This window comes from Aquarana catesbeiana, linkage group LG09 (genome assembly GCF_042186555.1).
Source record: "Aquarana catesbeiana isolate 2022-GZ linkage group LG09, ASM4218655v1, whole genome shotgun sequence".
NCBI classification, from domain to species: Eukaryota; Metazoa; Chordata; class Amphibia; order Anura; family Ranidae; genus Aquarana; species Aquarana catesbeiana.
The window spans coordinates 316,743,234-316,761,799 of NC_133332.1; the positions used below are offsets into that span (position 1 = coordinate 316,743,234).

At 46.2% G+C, this 18,566-nt stretch overlaps 1 protein-coding gene across 5 annotated transcripts in view; it reads right to left on the bottom strand.

Moving 5' to 3' along the window:
- Positions 1–2,406: 2,406 nt before the first annotated feature.
- Positions 2,407–18,566, bottom strand: part of FOXP3 (forkhead box P3) — a 72,651-nt gene continuing 56,491 nt past the window's right edge. For all 5 annotated transcript variants that reach the window (XM_073600737.1, XM_073600736.1, XM_073600732.1 and 2 more), the window contains 5 exons: positions 17,461–17,535; positions 15,890–16,049; positions 6,557–6,633; positions 4,915–5,016; positions 2,407–2,825 (listed from right to left, as the gene is read on the bottom strand). In XM_073600737.1, coding sequence (XP_073456838.1) covers positions 2,700–2,825; positions 4,915–5,016; positions 6,557–6,633; positions 15,890–16,049; positions 17,461–17,535 — 540 coding nt within the window. In that variant the 3' untranslated portion in view covers positions 2,407–2,699. The remainder of the gene's footprint in view (positions 2,826–4,914; positions 5,017–6,556; positions 6,634–15,889; positions 16,050–17,460; positions 17,536–18,566) is intronic.

Consider the following 18,566-nt stretch of genomic DNA (forward strand, 5'->3'; position numbering starts at 1 on the left):
AACCCCGCATTCCATAGAACCCAGGTTGAGAAACCCTGCTCTTGGCCTTTGTGCCATTTTGTTTTCTTTGTAAAGTTCCAAGATTCCCCGATCTTAAGAAGGCAGCATTGGCTTACTACCCTAAGTCCTGGTTGAGAATTGATGGTTTCCACCTGCGGCAGTTTGTTTGGTTTCTTAGCACTATGGTGTCAATATACAACTTTTATAGTAACTACAACGGAGAACAAACCTCTCGATGGCCCTGCAAGTACAGAAAAATACCCCTTGATCCTGACAAAACATGTACTCCGCCTCTTGATTCCTGTTGTGGGCTGCCAACACACGGCATTTTGTGGAGTGGTGTCAGCCCTGTCAAGTTGTCTATTGATAAACTACAGAATCCCCACCACCACATACAGTGCCTTGAAAAAGTATTCATACTCCTTGAAATTTTCCACATTTTTTGTTATTTTGCAACCAAAACCATAAATGCATTTTATTGGGATTTTATGTGATCGACCAACACAAAGTGGCACATAATTGTGAAGTGGAAGGAAAATGATAAATGGTTTTCAAATTTTTTTTACAAATAAATATCTGAAAAGTGTGTGTGTGTGGTGGTGGGGGGGGGGGGGGGGCATTTTGTATTCAGCCCCTTTATTTTGATACCCCTAACTAAAATCTAGTGGAACCAATTGCCTTCAGAAGTCACCTAATTAGTAGATAGAGTCAACCTGTGTGTAATTAAATCTCAGTATAAATACAGCTGTTCTGTGAAGCCCTCGGAGGTTTGTTAGAGAACCTTAGTGGACAAACCGCATCATGAGGGCCGAGGAACACACCAGACAGGTCAGGGATAAAGTTGTGGAGAAGTATAAAGCAGGGTTAGGTTAAAAAAAAAAAAAAAAAAAAAAAATCCCAAGCTTTGAACATCTCACGGAGCTCTGTTCAATCCATCATCGGAAAATGGAAAGAGTATGGCACAACTGCAAACCTTTCATTGGATGAGACAGACGAATCTAGCACTCCCAGGACCTTGCTCCACTTGGCCAGACTTGTCCATTGTGGAGATGCCAAAAAGACGAGTGACCTTTTTGAAAAAAAAACTCTTCAAAGGTATAGTATACAGAGAAGCGCTTGGGCAAGGTGAACAGGAGATGAGAACGAATCCACCAAGATAGTGACACCTTCATAGGACAACTGAATGTGCCAGTCCAGTGAGCCAAGGACCTTGTTCCACTTGGCCAGAATCGCCCGTTGTAGAGGTGCCAAAAAGACGAGTGACCTTCTCGAAAAAGCCTCTTCAAAAGAATAGTCTACAGGGAAGTGCTTGGTCAAGGTGAATAGGAAAGAAGAGTGAATCCACCAAGCTTATGACTCCTTCGTCAAATGAGACTAATTAATGAATGTGCCGGTCAAGCATGCCCAGGACCTTGTTCCACTTGGCCAGAATCTCCTGTTGTAGAGGTGCCAAAAAGACAAGTGACCCTCACGGCAGCCTCTTCAAAAGGATAGTCTTCAGAGAAGTGCTTGGGCAAGTTGGAGAGGAGAGCAAGTCCACCAAGACATCGACTCCTTCAGATGAGACAAAGGAATGTGCTGGTCTAGCGAGCCGAAGATCTTGTTCCACTTGGCCAAAATCGCCCATTGTAGAGGTGCCAAAAAGATGAGTGACCTTTTTGACCAAAAACTCTTCAAAGAAAGGGTATACAGAGAAGCGCTTGGGCAAGGTGAACAGGAGAGGAGAGCTAGTCCACTGGAAAGTTAAGGTCTTAGTGGACACCCTCTACTCGTCTTTTTGTCACCTCTACTATGGGCGAGTCACGCCATGTGGAGCAAGGTCCTGGGAGCTCTGGACCCACACATTCATTTGTCTTGTCTTCTGAAAAAGTCAAGGTCTTAGAAGACAAGACAAATGAATGTGTAGGTCCAGAGCTCCCAGGACCTTGCTCTACTTGGAGTGACTCGCCCATAGTAGAGGTGCCAAAAAGTCGAGTGACCTTCTTGACTAAAGCCTCTTAAAAGGGATAGTATACAGAGAAGCGCTTGGGAAAGGTGAACAAAAGAGAAGGAAGCCACCAAGATGGTAACTTCTTCCTCAAATGAGAATAATGAACGCACTGGTCCATTGTCGGACGAGACAAATGAATGTGCTGGTCCAGTGACCCGAGGACCTTGTTTCTCTTGGCCAAAATCTCCCATTGCAGAGGTGCTAAAAATACGAGTGATCTTTCTCGATAACAGCCTCCTCAAAGGGATAGTCCACAAAGAAGTGCTTGGGCAGGGTGAACGACCTGGCTGAGTATGACCAAGTCTTGGAAAAGAAGATCAGGATATGTCCTTCAATGAACTTAGAGAAAAGGATTTTATGATGAGTACAAAAATACCATTGTTTTATTATTTGCACGTAGTGAACAGATATAAAAATGCTTTCACCAGAATATTTAATAGAACAAAAAGGAAACAAATTATTATTGGCATATGAGCAGTTTATTTTTCAACATCTAACATGAAAGCCCCATTCTGCTCCTCCAGCACTGACTGTGGTGGTGACAGTAATTCCTGTAGATGGGTAAGAAGTCGTATTGGCAGAGGAAGACTCCTAACTCCTTCTATTTTATTAGCAGATCAGGATTTACCCTTTCAGCAGCCTTGATAATGTTTTTATATATGTTCAATATATGATGAAATTCCTGTACATCAGAGGAAAAGCAAGCCGCTCAGCGAGATCCCCGTACTGCCCTCTTCCTCTGGAACTCCAACTCGTCCACCATCCACACGGCCCCTTTAATGTTTTCCACTCGTACAAAACACTTGTGGAGGCTGAGGTTGTGTCTCACGGCATTCTGGGGGGCGCAAAAAAAAAAAGGAAAATTAAAACCCAACAAATTGGCCTGAAAGCAAATTGACATTGGTGGTCCAACTGATTACATTAGAGACCTCTTATCCCTGACTGTAATACATTAGCTTTCAAGCTGAACTCTTAAGGGCTTGCTTACACTAGTGGTTGAGGGAGGAGGGTGGTAAAACCTTCGTGAATGAGTTGTGGTTTTGCTGACCCCCCCAACCGCTCCCTCTTTAACTTCAGAGACATCAGCTAGTAATGTACATATACTGTGGGATGGAATTCAACCCCCCCCCCATCCCACCCTTTCCCTGTCACTTTTGGTGGGCCCACCGATCACGATCCATTCAAGCAAATGAGGCTGCTTTGCAAAATGTGCGATAAATGTGCGGTAAAAGCAGGCGGTGAGAAGGCCACACGCCTCCTCACCCTCCGTCAAATGCTCTCTGAAGAGTGATTCAAATGGGGATGGCTCTTCAGAAATCAAAGCACGTGTAAACAAGCCCTAAAAGACAAATGAATGCACCTCAGTATTCATGAATACATCATTAAATGTGTGTGTATGTGTAATATATAATTTTTTTTTTTTTTTTAAATGGAAGCAGTGTAAGTACCTGAATGTGACCTGGTATCAATATCTGGCAGAGCTGAAATGTGAGAGGGTGCTAAGCGTACAAGAAGCCAAAACTATTGCCCTCCCTCCCAGGGGCCATAGATAGGGAGTTGCCCACCCTCCCATGGCCATTGCTATGGAGTTGCCCACCCTCCCATGGCCATTGATATGGAGTTGCCCACCCTCCCATGGCCATTGATAAGGAGTTGCCCACCCTCCCATGGCCATTGATAAGGAGTTGCCCACCCTCCCATGGCCATTGATAAGGAGTTGCCCACCCTCCCATGGCCATTGATAAGGAGTTGCCCACCCTCCCGTGGCCATTTTATATGGAATTGCCCCTTTCCCATGGCTAATATGGTGTTTCCATCCCTCCCATGTCTATTAAGATGGAGTTGCTCCTCTGCCATGGCCTTTAATATGACTTTCCTCCCTCCCATGGGCATCATTATGGAGTGTCCCCCTCCTGTGGTCATTAATATAGAGTTGCTCCATCCCATGCCCAGTAATATGGGGTGTTCCCCTTCCATTGCCATTAAGATGGAGCCGCTCATTGATATGGAGTTTCCCCTCTCCCATGGCTAATATGGTGTTTCCATCCCTCCCATGTCTATTAAGATGGAGTTGCTCCTCTGCCATGGCCCTTTAATATGACTTTCCTCCCTCCTTGGGCATTATTATGGAGTTTCCCCCTCCTGTGGTCATTAATATAGAGTTGCTCCATCCCATGCCCAGTAATATGGGATGTTCCCCTTCCATTGCCATTAAGATGGAGCCGCTCATTGATATGGAGTTTCCCCTCCCATGGCTAATATGGTGTTTCCATCCCTCCCATGTCTATTAAGATGGAGTTGCCCCCTGGGCCGTTAATATGGCATTGCTCCCCTGCCATGGCCTTCAATATGACCTTCCTCCCTCCCATGGGCATTATTATGGAGTGTCCCCCCCTGTGGTCATTAATATAGAGTTGCTCCATCCCATGCCCAGTAATATGGGATGTTCCCCTTCCATTGCCAATAAGATGGAGTCGCTCATTGATATGGAGTTTCCCCTCTCCCATGGCTAATATGGTGTTTCCATCCCTCCCATGTCTATTAAGATGGAGTTGCCCCCCCGGGCCAATAATATGGCATTGTTCCCCTGCCATGGCCTTCAATATGACCTTCCTCCCTCCCGTGGGCATTATTTTGGAGTGTCCCCCTCCTGTGGTCATTAATATAGAGTTGCTCCATCCCATGCCCAGTAATATGGGGTGTTCCCCTTCCATTGCCATTAAGATGGAGTCGCCCACCCCCCCATAGCCATTAATATTGGATTGGGACCCCCCCATTCTCATTAATATGGAGTGCCCCCCTCCTATGGCTATTTTTATTTAGGATGTTCCAGCTGCATTCTGTCACTGACCCAAAAATTATTTAAATTGTATTTTTTTTTTCATTAATTAAAGCAAACTTAAGGGGCTTCTGAAACCCATTACCTTCCAAGTCACTTTGTTGAGCCGAAAGAATGCAAAGCGTTTGGTGAACCACTGATAGATCTCATTTAATGCCAGCTGTTTTTGTGGTGCCTCCAAAATGGCCTAAAAACACCAAAAAAAAAGGACATGATGGGTTATATTAACCATCCGAATCAACAGCCTACCACTGGGGGGAGCCAGACAACAAAACTTCAACCACACATTGTAGCAACTACGGTATATATAGAGCGATCGTTCTATAGGAAGACGATGAAACTGCAGGATCCCTAAAACATTTAGTCAGCAGCATTGCAACATAATCTTTAAATTACATCTAAAGCCAATTTTCTTTTTTCATTTTGAAAAATTCAAAGCTGGGGTCTTCCTTTTAGATGGCAAGGTTTGTTTATTCTCTAGGAGGTTCAAAATGTAGAATACTTACCTTTTTATTCTCACTTCCACAGGCTTCCTCCCTGCCGTATGACCAATCCCCCCCAGGGGTAGTTTCCTGCAGTCTTCCAGCAGAGGGCAAGCAAAGCTTGGATGTGGAGAGGGGAAAGCAAAGCCTGGACGTGGAGAGGACAAGTTAGGCTTGGGTATGGAGAAGGCAAGCAAAGCCTGGGCATGGAGAAGGCAAGCTAAGCCTGGGCATGGAGAAGGCAAGCTAAGCCTGGGCTGGAGAGGGCAAGTTAAGCCTGGATGTGGAGAGGGCAAGCCTGGACGTGGAGATGGCAAGCCAAGCTTGGACGTGGAGAGGGCAAGCCAAGCTTAGGGGTGGAGAGGGCAAGCCAAGCCTGGGCATGGAGAGGGCAAGCAAAGCCTGGGCGTGTAGAGAGCAAGCAAAGCCTGGGAGTGTAGAGGGCAAGCAAAGCCTGGGAGTGTAGAGGGCAAGCAAAGCCTGGGTGTATAGAGGGCAAGCAAAGCCTGGACGTGGAGATGGCAAGCCAGGCTTGGACGTTGAGAGGGCAAGCCGAGCTTGGACGTGGAGAGGGCAAGCAAAGCCTGGGCATGGAGAGGGCAAGCAAAGCCTGGGCGTGAAAAGGCAAGCAAAGCCTGGGAGTGTAGAGGGCAAGCAAAGCCTGGGAGTGTAGAGGGCAAGCAAAGCCTGGACGTGGAGAGGGCAAGCCAGGCTTGGACATGGAGAGGGCAAGCCAGGCTTGGACGTGTAGAGGGCAAGCCAGGCTTGGACGTGGAGAGGGCAAGCCAGGCTTGGACGTGGAGAGGGCAAGCCAGGCTTGGACGTGGAGAGGGCAAGCCAGGCTTGGACGTGGAGAGGGCAAGCCAGGCTTGGACGTGGAGAGGGCAGGCCAAGCCTGGACGTGGAAAAGGAGGGGGGGGGGAAGTGGAGTTAGACTTTAAATGGTTTCTCCACATTTTCTTCCAACCAAATTGTCCTGTGACAGCCACCCACATGGTACAATTAATGGAACTCTCAAACACCTGGCTGCCTCAAGCACCACCAACCACTAAATGGTAAGACTGAAAGGCATTCCATTGCTGTGGACATTGTTGTCAAGAGACACCAACCAATTTCAACGATGGCTTGGCTAAAAGAGAAATGTGCAGTCGAAGAAACCGTGTACAGAGCATGTCAACATTTACTGAAACGTGCACAATACCTTGTTATATAGCCGTTACCAGCTGGCGGCTGTACGTTACTTACCCATCGAATGAGAGCAGCGTAGGTGAACGGAGGCCTGACGTTGTTCGTTTTGTAATATTCAATGCAGGTTGCCATATCTGTGGATAATCACACGTCATTAGGTATTTATTTTAATGTGGGAGTTAAAAACATCACCCCCCCAACCCAAAAAAGTTTTATTAATCAATTCAGTGGCATGAAATACTGTTCACCCCCCACAGTCAGTACTTTACTGGTGTCTGAGGCACTGGTGGAGATATCTTCCCCATTCCCTGACCTTCCTTTAGCTTCTGGAAGCTAATGAAGATATTCAATGCAGCTGATTAATACCCATCAGTGCAGCTCCATCAGTGGAACTTATCAGTGCCCATCAGTGCAGCCCCATCAGTGAAACTTATCAGTGCCCATCAGTGCAGCTCATCAGTGTGGCTTATCAGTGCCCATCAGTGCAGCCCCATCAGTGCAGCTCATCAATGCCCATCAGTGCAGCCTCAGTAGTGCACATAAGTAAAGAAGAAAAATTACTTATTTGCTACATTTTAAAACAAACTAAAGCCTAGTACTCACAATGAGATTATCGGACAAATCATAATCCGTTTTTATTTTTGGATGCTAGTCTCCATATCAAAAATTAATAGGTTACAGACTAATTCATTTCTGGTCCCAAGTCTTTGGCCTCCTATTTACTTTATTCCACCTCCCTATACAAAGAGAAGCCAAATTTGCCCTACTACTTAGTCCAATTCCGGGTCTTTTCTCCTACCAATGGAAGCTCGCTACCAATCGATGTTTTTGTCAGCCAAAAGAATGACTGCCCAAGCTTGGAAGAAACCATCTGTTCCCTTCCAGGGGGTAAGAGATCGTATGACCGCATTGATGCTTAATGAACAGATGTCTAGCATCAGCAAAAGAGGTTGCCACCTTTTCTTTAAGCCAAACCCAAACACCTTTTTGGGTGCCTCAAGGAGAGTAGCAATGCGGTGCACATAGCGTGCCACATCGAACGGTGGGTGTGGCCAAATTGCTCTTGCTGACATCATCGCCCTGCCCTCCGGTGATGCCAAACCTGCCCCCAAACATCTGCCCACTGCTCCTCGGACAAGAACAGATTTGTGCGTCGGGGAGCCACAGCCTGGTCTGAATAATGTGTCCGGGTTTCAGTCCACCTGAAACCCGGACACACGCTTCAAAACCCGAACTGTGCGAGTGAATCCCGGACAGGTGGCAACCCTAATCCGCAACGACACTGATGCCAAGTTCCTGAAAGTTTGGGAACCATGGCTGTCATATGCCTTTCCTACTCTCCCCCCAACCAGCTTGGGTCGCCCATGACGAACGACCTTGATGTTTCCGGGGCCTTACCTCCCCCCACCCCTCTCTAGGCCTATAACCTGGGCCCCTCTTCTTCTCTAGCATTCCTCATCCTCTCCCCGGCTCCCTACCAATCAGGCGTGCCTTCGCTCTTTTCTTAGCGCCATCTTTATGCCTACCATCCTCCTGATTTCTGACCTATTCCTCCTTCTTAGATCTGTATAGGCTATAAATTGCACCATTGTATGGATATTGATGGGCCTAGCGGATACCCCATTGTTGTAGGGAACCTCCCTAGGCTCCCTTGGCCCTCCTGGTGTTAAGAAAAGGCCTAACTCCTGTTACATCTGTTCTCTTTTTTTTTTTTTTCTTTTATACTGCTACATTTTGTCTATTTTTGTAATCTAACTTTTGTTACCAGTGTTAAGGCTAGCCCCTGCGTGGGTGGAATGACCGCATGTTAGCTACTTGTTAAACTGAATAAAAATGATTGAAACGGAAAGTAAAGAGGTTACTAAGTACAAAAATTCTCCTACGACAGAATGAAAAAAATCGGAAATGATGTAATGTGTTGTAATGTACAGTATCTCACAAAAGTGAGTACACCCCCCACACTTTTCATGTGACAACACTGAAGAAATGACACTTTGTCTACAATGTAAAGTAGTGAGTGTACAGCTTGTATAACAGTGTAAATTTGCTGTCCCCTCAAAATAACTCAACACACAGCCATTAATGTCTAAACCGCTGGCAACAAAAGTCAGTACACCCCTAAGTGAAAAATGTCCAAATTGGGCTCAAAGTGTCAATATTTTGTGTGGCCACCATTATTTTCCAGCACTGCCTTAACCCTCTTGGGCATGGAGGTCACCAGAGCTTCACAGGTTGTCACTGGAGTCCTCTTCCCCTCCTCCATGATGACATCACAGAGCTGGTGGATGTTAGAGACCTTGCGCTCCTCCACCTTCCGTTTGAGGATGTCCCACAGATGATCAATAGGGTTTAGTTCTGGAGACATGCTTGGCCAGTCCATCACCTTTACCCTCAGCTTCTTTAGCAAGGCATTGGTGGTCTTGGAGGTGTGTTTGGGGTCGTTATCATGTTGGAATACTGCCCTGTGGTCCAGTCTCTGAAGGGAGGGGATCATGCTCTGCTTCAGTATGTCACAGTACATGTTGGCATTCATGGTTCCCTCAATGATCTGTAGCTCCCCAGTGCCGGCAGCACTCATGCAGCCCCAGACCATGACACTCCCACCACCATGCTTGACTGTAGACACTTGTCTTTGTCCTCCTCACCTGGTTGCCCCCACACACGCTTTTCACCATCTGAACCAAATAAGTTTATCTTGGTCTCATCAGACCACAGGACATGGTTCCAGTAATCCATGTCCTTAGTCTGCTTGTCTTCAGCAAAATGTTTGTGGACTTTCTTGTGCATCATCTTTAGAAGAGGCTTCCTTCTGGGACCACAGCCATGCAGACCATGGTCTGAGCACTGACCACGGCGTATGGTCTGAGCACTGACAGGCTGACCTCCCACCCCTACAACCTCTGCAGCAATGCTGGCAGCACTCATACGTCTATTTCCCAAAGACAACCTCTGGATATCACGCTGAGCACGTGACCTCAACTTCTTTGGTGGACCATGGCGAGGCCTGTTCTGAGTGGAACCTGTCCTGTTATACCGCTGTATGGTATTGGCCACCGTGCTGCAGATCAGTTTCAGGATCTTGTCAATCTTCTTATAGCCTAGGCCATCTTTATGTAGAGCAAGAATTCTTTTTTTCTGATCCTCAGAGTTCTTTGCCATGAGGTGCCATGTTGAACTTCCAGTGACCAGTATGAGAGAGTGAGAGCGATAACACCAAATTTAACACACCTGCTCACCATTCATACCTGAGATCTTGTAAGGAGTCACATGACACTGGGGGAGGTAAAATGGCTAATTGGGCCCAATTTGGAGATTTTCACTTAGGGGTGTACTGACTTTTGTTGCCAGCGGTTTAGACATTAATGGCTGTGTGTTGAGTTATTTTGAGGGGACAGCAAATTTACACTGTTATACAAGCTGTACACTCACTACTTTACATTGTAGACAAGTGTCATTTCTTCAGTGTTGTCACATGAAAAGATAGAAGAAAAGATTTACACAAATGTGAGGGGTGTACTTACTTTTGTGAGATAATGTATTAGTATTGTATTTTCGGGCGAAAACTGTATTGATTAAACGAAAATCATACGATCTGGTATCGTACGAGAAAAAAATTTGTGTTTTTCCCATTTGAAAAATTTCTGGCGACAGCTGTGTACTAACCATCAGATTAAAATACAATCGCTTCAAAAGCGGTATTTTTTTGTACGATATTCTGATCGTGTGTACAGGGCTTAAGAAAAAACGTTTATTTTTATTTTTTCTAAATTTTCTGTAATTTTTCGTTTGTTTTGAAAAACCGAGTTGTGATCAAATACCACCAAAAGAAAGCTCTATCTGTCGCAAAAAAAAAATGATAAAAATGTCCTATTGGTACAGTGTAGCATGACGGCGCAATTGTTTTTCAAAGTGTGACAGCGCTGAAAGCTGAAAATTGGCGCCCTGGGCAGGAAGGGGGTGAAAGTGCCCCCGGTATTGAGGTGGTTTAACAGCACCAGTGGGAACCTGCAGCAGCATTTTCTCCAGAAAAGGTAATTATATCGGCTCTATTTATCAATATCCGCAAGACTGTAACCATTTGGATGTGTCCACTTTGTGACCCAGCAGGGAAGCCACGCCCAGATACGTTGGGTTAAGTTCTCTTTAACATTTCATCAGAGGTATATACCGTATTTATCGGCCTAAGACACGCACTTTTTTCTCTTGAATATCGGGTGCAAATAATTTGTGCGTTTTACGCCGATACTTGCATTGGGCAAGGACGGGACGAGCGCCGTCAGATTACATAGAGCGAACATCTCCTGTTTACTCGGCGCACCTCTGTAATACAAACTCCCGTCTCCTGGACCGGCATTGGACCAGTGTTCTGTCTATCATAGGAGCCGGTCCAGGAGGCGGGACTTCGTATTAAAGAGGAAACTGGAGATCCTCGCTCTATGTAATCTGACGTGAGGCTGCAGATGGGCACTGATCAGGCTGCATTGATGGGCAATGGTGAGGCTGCAGATGGGCACTGAATAGGCTGCAATGATGAGACTGCAGATGGGCACTGACCAGGCTGCAATGATGAGGCTGTGGTGGGCACTGACCAGGCTGCAATGGTGAGGCTGAGGATGGGCACTGATCAGGCTGCAATGGTGAGGCTGCAGATGGGTACTGACCAGGCTGCAATGGTGAGGCTGGACTTCGTATTAAAGAGGACGCCAAGTAAACTGGAGATCCTCGCTCTATGTAATCTGACGTGAGGCTGCAGATGGGCACTGATCAGTCTGCATTGAAGGGCAATGGTGAGGCTGCAGATGGGTACTGATCAGGCTGCAATGGTGAGGCTGCAGATGGGCACTGATTAGGCTGCATTGAAGGGCAATGGTGAGGCTGCAGATGGGTACTGATTAGGCTGCATTGAAGGGCAATGGTGAGGCTGCAGATGGGTACTGATCAGGCTGCAGTAATGAGGCTGCAGATGGGCACTGACCAGGCTGCAACGGTGAGGCTGCGGATGGGCACTGACCAGGCTGCAATGGTGAGGCTGCGGATGGGCACTGATCAGGCTGCATTGAAGGGCAATGGTGAGGCTGCAGATGGGTACTGATCAGGCTGCAATGATGAGGCTGTAGATGGGTACTGACCAGGCTGCAATAATGAGGCTGTAGATGGGCACCGACCAGGCTGCAATGGTAAGGCTGTGGATGGGCACTGACCAGGCTGCAATAATGAGGCTGTAGATGGGTACTGACCAGGCTGCAATGATGAGGCTGCAGATGGGCACTGATCAGTCTGCATTGAAGGGCAATGGTGAGGCTGCAGATGGGTACTGATCAGGCTGCAATAGTGAGGCTGCGGATGGGCACTGATTAGGCTGCATTGAAGGGCAATGGTGAGGCTGCAGATGGGTACTGATTAGGCTGCATTGAAGGGCAATGGTGAGGCTGCAGATGGGTACTGATCAGGCTGCAGTAATGAGGCTGCAGATGGGCACTGACCAGGCTGCAATGGTGAGGCTGCGGATGGGCACTGATCAGGCTGCATTGAAGGGCAATGGTGAGGCTGCAGATGGGTACTGATCAGGCTGCAATGATGAGGCTGTAGATGGGTACTGACCAGGCTGCAATAATGAGGCTGTAGATGGGCACCGACCAGGCTGCAATGGTAAGGCTGTGGATGGGCACTGACCAGGCTGCAATAATGAGGCTGTAGATGGGTACTGACCAGGCTGCAATGATGAGGCTGCGGATGGGCACTGATCAGGCTGCAATGATGAGGCTGTAGATGGGTACTGACCAGGCTGCATTGGTAAGGCTGCAGATGGGTACTGACCAGGCTGCAATGATGAGGCTGTAGATGGGTGCTGACCAGGCTGCAATGATGAGGCTGTAGATGGGTACTGACCAGGCTGCAATGGTGAGGTTGCGGATGGGCACTGACCAGGCTGCAATGGTGAGGCTGCGGATGGGCACTGATCAGGCTGCATTTGAGGCTGCAGATGGACCCTGATGAGACTGCATTGATGAGCAATGATGAGGCTGCAGATGGGCACTGACCCTTATTTTGCTTCAAAGTTCTTTTATTTTAAAAAGTTTTTTTTCCCGAAACTTCCCTCTTGAAATGAAGGTGCAAGTTATACACCTGTGAGTGTCATACGCCGATTCAATACCGTAATCTCAAGGAAGTCATAATTATGTTACAGAAACAAGAGAACGATTAAGGGAAAACCTGAAACGTACGTAAGCCTTCCGTATCCAATTAAGGTGAACCCGTCGGACGTTTTTTAAACGTTCTGCCAAGAAGCAGACACGGCATGGTACCTCTATTATCTCTATCAGCCAGCAAAGGCTCCTCTGTGGGCTCCTCTGTGGGCTCCTCTAAAACAATTTTCTGGGTTGCTGACTGCGATCTAATTACGGATAAGAAAAAGTTTCGGCCTGCTCTCTTTGATCGCCAGCCATCTTTTATAATCAGGATACGTTTCCTTTTCTTCCCAAAAACGTTTGTGAGCATTCTTTCAATTAGCATATGCAAATGAGCTTATTACATAGGAGAGTCCCATTATCATGGTGGGGGTACCCCCTTGGGCCCGTGCTTTTATATTCACACGGAGTTCAATGTCAGCTCAGTCTGGCTAAAGCCATGCCTAGAGAGTCGACCTTAGAGTGTTACTCTTTGTAATTCAGAGCAGGAGAATCCATTAGCTCAGCCCATTCTGGATAGTTCACGGTCTATTATTTTAATTGACTGATTCCTACCTATTAAGGGTGCTTCTGCAAAAAAAAAAAAAAGAGAGTACGTTGTTTGTCCCTCCTCTAGCTTTGAATGTGCATGCTCTTTATTCGGGGGAGTACTCTTCACAATGCTTAATGGTTACTTATTTTGATTGATTTCACTATGTCCGAATGTGACCTTTGCTATCCTGCGTTCTATAGGCCCAATGGCGCCATTCATGCGACGGGCACTAAATCTGCAGTTGAGACAATTTAGCTCTGTTTACAGGTTATGCAAATAGGGCTTTTTCATCGGGAACATCCTTTGAATAAAAAAAGGCTTATATAAAACCATTGTGTATCTTTTTTATAACGTTCAACCAGTCACAAGAGAATTATGGCTGCCTTGGCAACAGGACAAGATGGATTTTTAAATATGTTGAGGTTTTTGCAGAGTTACAAAAAAAAAAATGTACTTGCGGTTTCTAACATCCCCCTGCACCTGAATCCCCACATTGTACTTCTGCTTCTATTTACCCTTGGTTGGAAAAGTCGAGTCAATATTTGAGGCCACAAAATTACACTTCTTGTCCACAGATCTCGGGACCTTCTATGGCAAGAGGCATGCCTTGTGGTAGCCTCAGGGGTGGACCTTTTTGTCCTGGGCGTGGGGGGGGGGGGAAGCAACCAGCCCCTTCATGGCAAGGACATTGCTGTGGGGTAAAGAATGAATATTCCTATACCTGAATCCATGCGTTGTACTTCAGCTTCTATTTACCCTTGGTTGGAAAAGTTGAGGCAGTATTCGAGGCCTTTACAAAATGGCATTGCTGGTCTACAGATCCCAAGACATGCAATTACAAGACGTGTGCACTGTGGTAGCGTCAGGGATGAACTGGGAACTTTTGGCCTGGGGTGGGGGGGCCAACACAGCCAACTGACTCTTTTTATGATAAGGAGGACATTGCTGTGGGGTAAAGAAAGAACGTCCCTATACCTGAATCCACACCCTTGGTTGGAAACGAGTCAGTATTCAAGGCCTTTACAAATGACAGAACTGGTCCATAGATCTTAGGATGTGCAGTTACAAGAGGTGTGTCCTATGGTAGCCTCAGGGGTGGACTGGGAACTTTTGGCCTAGGGTGGGGACAAATGGCAAGGACATTACTGTGGGGTAAAGAAAGAACATTCCTGTACCTGAATCCATACGTTGTACGTCACCTTTCATAAACCTTGGTTGGATAAGTTGAGTCAATATTTGGGGTCACAAAATGACATTGCTTGTCCACAGATCCCTGGACCTACTATTGCAAGAGATGTGCCATGTGGTAGCCTCAGGGGTGACTTAACATTTTTGTCCTGGGGTGGGGGCCAACACAGACAAGTGGCCCTTTCATGGTAATGACATTGCTATGGGGTAAAGAAAGAACATCCCTAGACCTTTATCCACACATTGTAATTCTCCTTCCATTTTTCCTTGGTTGGAAAAGTTGAATCAATATTCAAGGCCTTTAATAAATGACATTGCTGGTCCACAGATCTTGGGATGTGCTATTACAAGAGGTGTGCCCTGTGGTAGCCTCATGGATGGACTGGGAACTTTTGGCCTGTGCATGGGGACAACCAGTCAACCAGCCCTTTCATGGTAAGGGCAATACTGTGGGGTAAAGAAAGAACATCCCTATACCTGAATCCACACGTTGTACTTCTCCTTCCAAATTCCCCTGGTCAAAAAATGTAAGCAATGATTGAGGCCATCAAAAAATGACATTGCTGGTCCACAGACTTCTAAACCTGCTATGACAACAGGCCCCTTACCACGAGTGGGCTAGTTGTCTAGGTTTGCTGTTACCCTATAACAAAAGTTTCAAGTCCACCCCTGAGGCTACGACAGAGTTCACCTTTGTCATAGCAGGTCCAGAGGTCTGTGGACCAACCATTTCATTTTGTGATGACCTCAAATATTGCTTCAACTTTTTTGACCAGAAGCAAAAATTAGGAGGTACCTGGGTTACCCAGACCAAACTGGCAGGACTTAACCTCTATGGTATTCTGGGAAGAACTTAAATTCATACATGTTAATACCTGTTTGGTTTGAAGAAGGCAGTGTACTTTTATCCTATTCTATCAATAGGCTTTTTGGTTTCTTTGGCCTCCTAAGTCAATGACTGTAGTTTTCTAGGCTCATTACTCTCCAGGCTCTACTTTGCAAAGTATATGGTCTACATCTCTTGCACCGATGATTGCCTGAAACAGTTATACACACGGCTCTTAGGTTTTAGGATGCAACCAACTACACACCCTCAGTTCTGGAGGCACAGTTGACCAATGGTCTTCATGGCACCAATAGCAGTCCATCAAAAAATAATATACCTCTTCATTTTTGGATATATGATTAGAATCGCCCAGGAATTGAAGCCTATATACATACAACCTTTAGCAGCCTTAGAAACATACCTTTGCTTGATTACATTTTTACTGACCCTAACATTGCTTAGAATATGGTGATGATGTACAAATAAGCTTATATGAGATGACTGTAAATCTGCCAATGAGGGGGGCCAATGAGTAGTCGATAGTTATACAAGAAAAATCTGTGGCATATATGCACAAACCTATTGTGCGTAAGAGGAAAATGCGGCCCTGGCTGTAACAAAAGCCATAAACAAGCTCAATAAGTGAAGAAACAAACCATGAAATATGTTGACACTGCCGCCCTCCCAGAGCTGTCTTCTCAGTGCTAGGACAGTGTCCGGGAAGCCTTCCTGTAATGGGACTGTGAGATCCAGACCAGGCCAGGTAGAGACTCCAGAATAATAGGACTGGTGGAGGATGCTACATTCTCTCTGCTTCTGTAAGAAAAGTTTAGAGGACAGGTGAGGGCCTACTAAACATCAGGCTGATCGTATATATGTGCAAGGCTTGTATATAGATAACGGTATTGGAAGAAGAAAACTCTACATGGCCAGAAGTACAGTATGTGGACCCTCGTCCAAATGATAGAGTTGATAAGCTTCCAGAGAAGGGTCCTGTTAAAAGTCCATCATACAAAGACATTGTAGACAATTATGTTCTTCCAACCTTGTGGTTAACAGTTTGGTGAAGACCCTTTTCTTTCCCAGCATGACTGTGCCCCTGTGTACAAAACCAGCTCCATAAAGACATGGTTTGACCAGTTTGATGTGGAGGAACTCGAGTGCCTTGCAGAGAGCCCTCATGGTAAGCCAGGTGTTTTTTTGCCACCCAACATGGGGCTTAACACATGAGGCAGGTCTTCTCATCCAACATCAGTACCTGACCTCACAAATGGGGACTGAATTCCAAAAGAAACCCTCCAAAATCTTGTGGGAAATCTTCCCAGAAGAGTGGAGGATCTTACAGCCACAAAGGGTGTAACTTCATAGCAATGGCCTTGGAGGCGGGAAGGAGCAACTTAATATTAATGGCAATGGTGTTGAAATGGGATGTCCAACACGTTCTTCATAGCAATGGCCTTGGAGGTGGGAAGGAGCAACTTAATAATAATGGCAATGGTGTTGAAATGGGATGTCCAACACGTTCATATAGGTGTGACGGGTGGAGGAACTCGAATGTCATTGACAGATCTCTGACCTCAACCCTACTGAACACCTTTTGGGACGAATTGGAACATTGATGGTGAGCCAGGTCTTCTCATCCACCACCAGTACCTGACCTCGCAAATGGGCACAAATTCCCACAGACACCCTCCAAAAACAAACATGCCGACCAGAAAAGTTAGAGTGAGATGAGATTGAAACTTCTACTTTTGAATACTAGTTTTAGGTTTGGGGCTCTAAAGACTGAAGCCATTGGATCAGCATTACTACCTGGGAACCAGTATTTTCAGAAGGTCAGAGGTCTTGAAAGGCAGTTTCCATGCATCCTCAGTTTGAAAGAACTGTGTGGCTGTTCCAGAAGCATAACTATTGCCATAGCAGCCCATGCCTCTGCTATGGGGCCTGCAAATGAGAGGGGGGGCCCCATTAGGGAAACCCTTGCGAAAAATTAAACTCTGAAGTAGGAGTCATCAAGATCCTTGCTGTGCCCAGGTGCCACAGAGAGGTCACAGAGCTACCTCATCACATTTTTTCTATAGGGCCTCATGGTCTGTAGTTAGAATCTAATTATTCACTATAAAGAGTGTTTCTTTCTTTCATGCTATAGAAACATAAAAGGGAGAATAGTCTGTCCCTACAGGAACTTTCATTGGTTGGGAACACTACAAGATGTCCAAATACTTACTGATAGATGAGCCGTGCCAAGTTTTCCCGTCATCGAGCTCTGCATCTCATGGAGCCTCTGCTTCTCCAAAGCAAGCTGAAATGATATGAGGTCAGTTATATAAATTGTATTCCTTGCATGACCAATTTTTATTGGCTGATACATAATATATATAGTAATATACACTATATTGTCAAAAGTATTAGGACGCCTGCCTTTACACACACATGAACTTTAATGGCATCCCAGTCTTAGTCCGTAGGGTTCAATATTGAGTTGGCCCACCCTTTGCATCTATAACAGCTTCAACTCTTCTGGGAAGGCCGTCCACAAGGTTTAGGAGGGTGTCTATGGGAATGTTTTACCATTCTTCCAGAAGAGCATTTGTGAGGTCAGGCACTGATGTTGTACGAGAAGTCCTGGCTTGCAGTCTCCGCTCTAATTCATCCCAAAGGTGTTGTATCTGGTTGAGGTCAGGACTCTGTGCAGGCCAGTCAAGTTCCTCCACCTCAAACTCGCTCATCCATGTCTTTATGGACCTTGCTTTGTGCACTGGTGGGCAGTCATGTTGGAACATGAAGGGGCCGTCCCCAAACGGTTCCCGCATGAAATTGTCCAAAATGTCTTGGTATGCTGACGCCTTAAGAGTTCCCTTCACTGGAACCAAGGGGTCAAGCCCAACCCCTGAAAAACAACCCCATACCATAATCCCCCCCCCGCCACCAAATGATTTGAACCAGTGCACAAAGCAAGGTCCATAAAGACATGGATGAGCGAGTTTGGGGTGGAGGAACTTGACTGGCCTGACCTCAACCCGATAGAACACCTTTGGGATGAATTAGAGCGCAGAATGCGAGCCAGGCCTTCTCGTCCAACATCAGTGCCTGACCTCACAAATGCGCTTCTGGAAGAATGGTCAAACATTCCCATAGACACCCTCCTAAACCTTGTGGACGGCCTTCCCAGAAGAGTTGAAGGTGTTATAGCTGCAAAGGGCGGAGCCAACTCAATATTGAACCCTGCGGACTAAGACTGGGATGTCATTAAAGTTCATGTGCGTGTAAAGGCAGGTGTCCCAATACTTTTGGCAATAAAGTGTATATTACTGTATATTGAGTCTGTACACC